General features: G+C 43.3%; 1 protein-coding gene across 1 annotated transcript; it reads left to right on the top strand.

Annotated features, from left to right (window-relative positions):
• The first annotated feature begins 683 nt into the window (after positions 1-683).
• Positions 684-5,392, top strand: slc32a1 (solute carrier family 32 member 1). The gene is made up of 2 exons (XM_042503163.2): positions 684-1,709; positions 2,732-5,392. The coding sequence occupies exons 1-2, from the start codon at positions 1,317-1,319 to the stop codon at positions 3,917-3,919; spliced, it is 1,581 nt and encodes a 526-aa protein (XP_042359097.1). The 5' UTR covers positions 684-1,316; the 3' UTR covers positions 3,920-5,392.
• The last annotated feature ends 1,231 nt before the right edge of the window (positions 5,393-6,623 follow it).

Below are 6,623 nucleotides of genomic sequence, written 5' to 3'. Positions count from 1 at the left end.
TATTAAGGGTATGGGAAAGGCGCTCGATTTCCAAAGAATAAAAATTCACACAAAATAAATCACTTCAGTTAACACATATTCTCTCCTTTAAAAAAAGGTATTCCCATTTTTTAATCAATAATCTCGAAGCAAATACAGGTATACTCATTTTTTTCTCAACGGAAACACCGCCATGGCTCTGACTGTCACATCATCACTGATACTGAATGAGTGAATGAATGAAAGAGCGCCCTGAATGAAGACTAGAAATAAGAAGAGCCGGTGGAATAATAGCAGATCAAAGTTAAAATTTACGAAAAAAACAACTTCCAAACGCTATTTCTAAACGTGCACACTCAAGCTCTATATCTTACCATCATTTAGCAAAGATAAAAATGCACAAAAATATTGTTTTTCCTCATCAACAAACGCTTTTAAACCCGATCCATGTAATCCAAGAAAGAACTTGGGTTACTATTTTGATGCTCCACGTCCTCTTCTAGGTAAAAAGAATAATAGATTTAAAAACAAACAAAAAAAGATTTCTTTGAATACAAATTAATAATCGTTTCGCATTTAATATAAAATGATCCAAAGAGTTTGTGTTTTCCTCAAATTCCAGCCTCCTTTTATATGCGTAAAGTTATGCAGGATTTGAGGCCCCCGGAATGTCATTGGACGTCAGGATGAGGTATTATAGATTATGGGTTGGGGAAGGGGTGGTGGGGGTACTGCAAGCACCTCCCCTAGAAATGCAGCAAATCTCTCCCGTTTTCTCCTGGTGGGGCACTGGGAGGGCTGGAGACGTGCTTTGCATTGGCAGGCTGATGAGGACACGTGTCTCCTCCCTGCCTCCCCCTCCGGGCTCCACGGTACCGCATTGGCATCAGTAAAGGCACCTGAAAACCCGACAACCGACTCCTGGAAACGCCGCCTGCCACCTTATAACCCACACGAAAACGATATTATAGGCCAAACAGAAACCTGTGGCTCGCCTTTCTTCGTGCGTAAAGCTTTTGCGCACACCGCCGAACTGCCTCAGAGACTGAATAGGTGCGCTATACTCGAGCATCGGTGCCAAGATGCAGAAACGGAGCAGCGACGTCTGAAGGTGACATGAACCTGGGGATAATCAAGAGCAGCAGGCTGAACAAGAAGTGGAGATAGCAACTGAAAACCGTCAGTGTCTTGAAACAAAAATTCGCGCTTTTCCTCTGATGCAGAGAACCAAGAGCTGTCATCCAAAGTAGCCTCACATTTTTACTCACTGGAGGAGAAAGAAAAAAACCCACACTAATTAAGCTGCAGACAGTTGAGATTCAGGAGAGGAGCGAAAAATGGCGACGTTAATCAAAAGCAAGCTTTCTAATAAACTGTCAAATGCGGCCACCGCCGTCTCCAACAAATCCCAGGCGAAGGTGAGCGGCATGTTCGCCAGGATGGGCTTCCAGGCCGCCACCGACGAGGAGGCGCTGGGCTTCGCCGCCTGCGATGACCTGGACTACGACCACCGGCAAGGCATGCAGATGGACATTTTGACAACCGATGAGATGGGAGGAGAGGGGAGCGGAGACGGAGGCGGGCTGGACGGGGACAGCCACTACCAGAGGGACGGCACAGGTCCGCCGCACTCAGCCTCAAAAGACGGAGAACCGGCGAACGAGTTGACTGAAGTCAGACCAAAAATCACCGCTTGGGAGGCGGGCTGGAACGTCACGAATGCAATCCAGGTAAAAGACGCACTTCGCGGATTGTAAAAACGGGCGGTTCCGGTGCTCGGTTCTATTTGGCTAAGTCGCCTCCAGAGCTGCTGAGAAATTTCGAGCGCATAAAATGGTTAAAATAATCATGTTCATAAAACACCAGGTTTGTCCCTCGGAAGCAACTTTTTTTTTATGATGCTAAAAAAACAACAACAACTCACCAGAATTACTTTTAGCCTCAGAATATAATATTTTTATTCCGATATGTTTTTATTGGAGCAATGCAGAGATTTTAGAGCAGCTATGCGCTGAAAAAAGGGAGGTAGTTGATGCCCTGTGCCCTCCTCCTCATCCTCCTCCTCCTCCTCTCAGAACACATTCTTTGTCTGTATAGTGATGTCCACTGTCACCGATGCACGCCCCTGATAACACCTACGCCGCATGGCAATGAATAAATGAATATATAGAGAGACTTTTAGCGTAGAAACAGCTATGTTTTCTATCCTTATTATTTTTTGTATTTTTACACTGCATAATTGCAGCTATAAAATAAAAAGTATATACGGAAATAGGTGCACATATTGGCTTTCATTTTTACTCAACATTTATGTTGCAATTACATTTGCAGACATAAATAAGTAGCAGAAAAAACACTTTTTTAATGTGAAGAGATTTTGTGATAAAAGAGACGCAGCATAATTTTAAAGTGCGAAGGTTTACTCGAGAGTCTGCGTGTGTAGGCTCTGCGACAAAATCCCTAGACGCAATCCTTTTCATGCCTTATCAGGGCCGCGGTCACGGCGGTCACCGTGACGTCAGAATGTGTCTCCTCCAGCTTGTGGTGACGTCAGAGGCGGGCGGATGCGCTCAAAGCAAAGTGGAAAACCCACAACATGAAAAACCGAGAGTGACAGCCCATTGAAGAGGCAAAGCCAGGGCGCCAATATGATTGGTTTAATTTAAATAAAGAAAATGTGTTGAAAAAAGCATCCATGATTAACAGATTAACCCATTCACAAAATGTTTTTTATTCTTTTTTATGTTTTTAGGGGATGTTTGTTCTCGGGTTGCCCTACGCCATCCTGCACGGAGGATACCTCGGACTCTTTCTCATAATTTTCGCCGCTGTTGTGTGCTGTTACACGGGGAAAATCCTCATTTCCTGCTTGTACGAGGAGGACGAAGACGGACAGCTTGTCCGCGTGAGGGACTCCTATGTGGACATTGCCAACGCCTGCTGCGCGCCCAGATTCCCGTCTTTAGGTGGCCATATCGTGAATGTAGCCCAAATCATAGAGTTAGTTATGACCTGCATCCTGTACGTGGTGGTCAGCGGCAATCTCATGTACAACAGCTTCCCCAACATGCCGATCTCCCAGAAGTCATGGGCCATCATCGCCACCGCCGCCCTCCTCCCCTGCGCCTTCCTCAAGAACCTAAAAGCCGTCTCCAAGTTCAGCTTGCTGTGCACACTGGCCCACTTTGTCATCAACGTCCTGGTGATTGCGTACTGCCTCTCCAGAGCGAGGGACTGGGCCTGGGACAAGGTCAAGTTTTACATCGATGTCAAGAAGTTCCCCATCTCCATTGGGATTATCGTGTTCAGCTACACCTCGCAGATCTTCCTGCCGTCCCTGGAGGGGAACATGCAGAAACCGAGCGAGTTCCACTGCATGATGAACTGGACTCACATCGCTGCCTGCATCCTCAAGGGCCTGTTCGCCCTGGTGGCCTACTTGACCTGGGCTGACGCCACCAAGGAGGTCATCACAGACAACCTGCCCCCGACCATCCGAGCTGTCGTCAACCTCTTTCTAGTGGCCAAAGCTTTGCTGTCGTATCCGCTGCCGTTTTTCGCTGCTGTCGAGGTATTAGAGAAATCCCTTTTCCAGGACGGAGGACGCGCATACTTCCCAGATTGCTACGGAGGCGATGGACGCCTAAAATCTTGGGGACTCACTCTCCGATGTACCCTTGTTGTGTTCACCTTGCTCATGGCGATCTATGTGCCACACTTTGCCCTCCTCATGGGTCTCACGGGCAGCCTGACAGGTGCGGGCCTGTGCTTTCTGCTTCCCAGTCTCTTCCACCTCAGGCTTTTATGGAGAAAGCTGCTATGGCACCAGGTTTTCTTTGACGTTGCCATCTTTGTAATAGGAGGTATATGCAGCATATCTGGGTTTATCCACTCCATGGAAGGGCTCATAGAGGCTTTCAAATACAACATAGAAGAGTAGATGCCATTGCTGGAACTAGATGTTAACTGCAAATCCCCCATTTAGTGAAAAAATTAAAAACACACACTTCCCCGGTAAGCGCAGCCCCCCTCTGCTTGATTCATGCGTAAAAAGCGCGCACACAACACATTTTACGCGCTCATACAGTCTTGCATCAGTTCAGAAAAAAGCGCGCGCGCGCGCACACACACACACACACACACACACACACACACACACACACACACACACACACACACACACACACACACACACACACACACACACACACACACAGAAATAGAGCCGATGGCTGCGAGGGAATCCAGTGCATCCAGAACACACTATATGGACAATACATGTTGTATAAATATGCGAGCATATACATATTTTCCAGTGGAGTGAACGTTTACAATATTGACCTTAAACAAAAATTGCAAAAGGGCAGTTTGTCTTGTCGTCGCTCTTGTGGTGCTTCCCCACATGAGATTTCACTTCATGTAACGCTAGAGTTTGTGATGGACGGACTTTCGACAGCATAATGTGATTTAAGATTAAAAAATAAAAGCATTACGAAATGCCACTTTCTTCTATAGGCTAAGTAAATTGCAATATGACTATGGACAGTGAATGTGGTGTTAAATCCTGGTAAAAAGCCTGGTGGACACACAAGACGGTCGAAATAACACAATGGCAATAACCAGCAAGTACACATATAGAAATATATAAAGCGAAGTTTCGTTAGAAATGAGGAAATTTGACCTCCCCCCCGAACAGTTTGAAATACTGGAAATGCAAAATATCAAAGAACACAGCAGCTATACAAACTATGCATTGAATGTATGATATTTCAGACACACAAAACATGAAAGTTGGAAGTGGAAATGAAAAGAAAAATCCTCCAAATTTCGATTCTTCAGCGTGAGAGTGTTATGCTTTGATATTTGTTTTCTCCAATATTTGAAATTTATTTTGAGCTTTTAAAATCGGCAATTCACCTGAGATACACATTCAAACCCCCCACAGACTCTGGCCCAAATTACAGCTACAGATGGGGACCCCAAATTGAAATCCTGCAGACTCAATTTGCCATAATGCTTTTTTCCCCCCACATTACATTTGAAAACACGTGGCCTGTTCTGAAATTACTTTTGAAAGACTCCCGTCTTGAAAATTTGGTGTCTGAAAATCCAAAAAGAAAAAAAGAGATCACAAAAGAGGAAAATGTGCATACAGACATTTTTCATTCTGTGCAATCCAATGGGTCCTGTGGAAATGTTATAAAACCGTATGTGTAGTGTGTTATTGTGGTTTCAAAAAGATGGAATGTATATCTCAAAGTCGTTATCATATATCGTGAAATTAATATTAAAGAATAAAGAAATAAGTGAAATTATATTGTAAAAATGTGTGTGGCTTTATGTAAAACGAAAAACGTTCAGAACATGTATTTTTTTTCTTCTCTATAATAAAAGTCAGAAAATGATGGAGAAATTAGTCGCATTCATATTTTTGTTATATGAATCGAAATTCAGGTTAATTTACACCATGTAAAGGCCTCGTGGATTTAAAGCAAATGATCATAAAATGTGTGTGTTTGAGTGAGGGGGCGGGGCCGATCTACTCAAAATCTATTCAAATCCTATCTTTTTTTTTTTCTAGATGTTATTTCCTATATATTCTATATAGAAATTGAAGGCGCATGTTTTCTACCGGGCCTCGTATCTCTGCATGCTCTAGTAAAACGACATCTCGACAGATTTTCTGCTGCAGGCTGCGTGCATCAGGCCTTATGCTCGACCTGTTCATCCACTGTGTTGATTTTTTTTCTGCGCAGTCAACATCTGGACGGAGCGTTTATTCTCTGACTGGGCTAATCTCCAGCTGTTGAAACATCAAGCTACCCGGAGCATACCAATGTGCCTATGGAGATATCCATCTAATCTACTGGCATCTTAAAAGGGCCAGTTCACATGGAACAGAACTGTAGTGGGAGGGGAAATGCGCTTTTTATTATGTGATCACCGGATTAACAGCTAGGAAGCACAATATGATACCTCCTGCACACGTCTGACTGTAAACAGCTCAACATCTTTAATAATTTAGCCTAGTTATAGCTCAGACTTGAGCTTTGGTTCAATATACAAAATAACAACAATAATTTTGCCGTCATCACTTGTCACGATTTTCTCTATCAACCAGTCAGAAAAAAGCAATATATAGCTGAATAGACATAAAGCATCAAAAGAAAATGGCTTCCCAAACAAAGAAAATCATGAACTAAATTAAGGAATTCAAACACTACGAACAGGCCATAATACGAATTTCCTCCCATAATCATCTCCCCGACAGTTTGACTGAACATTATCATGTGTAGGGAGTCACCTACTGGACAGGAGTGGTATAGTTTTAAAACAGAAGAATTACAGCTCTAGGACCATCAGAGCTATGCACCTTGCAGGCAGTGTTGGGAAGGACATTTGGTTAAAAAAAAAATAGAAATAATGATAATAATATCAAAAAGTCATGAAATGTAATGAGTTACATAACTTTGCTGAAGTAATTAAATTGTTACATGTTACATTTTTAAGTAACAGTAACCAGTAATCTGTATCCTATGACATTTCAAAAAGTAACTGTCTTTAATTGGGGAAAAAAGATGGAATGTGTTCGGAAGTGGGCTGTCCCAAAAAAGGAAATCCTGCATGGCAAAAAGATGCAAAGC

The sequence above is a fragment of the Plectropomus leopardus genome, chromosome 2 (assembly GCF_026936395.1).
Source record: "Plectropomus leopardus strain MGB_pleo_1.0 chromosome 2, ASM2693639v1, whole genome shotgun sequence".
NCBI classification, from domain to species: domain Eukaryota; kingdom Metazoa; phylum Chordata; class Actinopteri; order Perciformes; family Serranidae; genus Plectropomus; species Plectropomus leopardus.
This window is presented reverse-complemented; position numbering and strand designations above follow the sequence as displayed.

Coding starts and splice junctions, on each gene's coding strand:
- slc32a1 (XM_042503163.2), top strand. CDS start 1,317: ATGGCGACGTTAATCAAAAGCAAGCTTTCTAATAAACTGTCAAATGCG. Junction 1,710..2,731: donor ACGTCACGAATGCAATCCAG/GTAAAAGACGCA, acceptor TTATGTTTTTAG/GGGATGTTTGTTCTCGGGTT.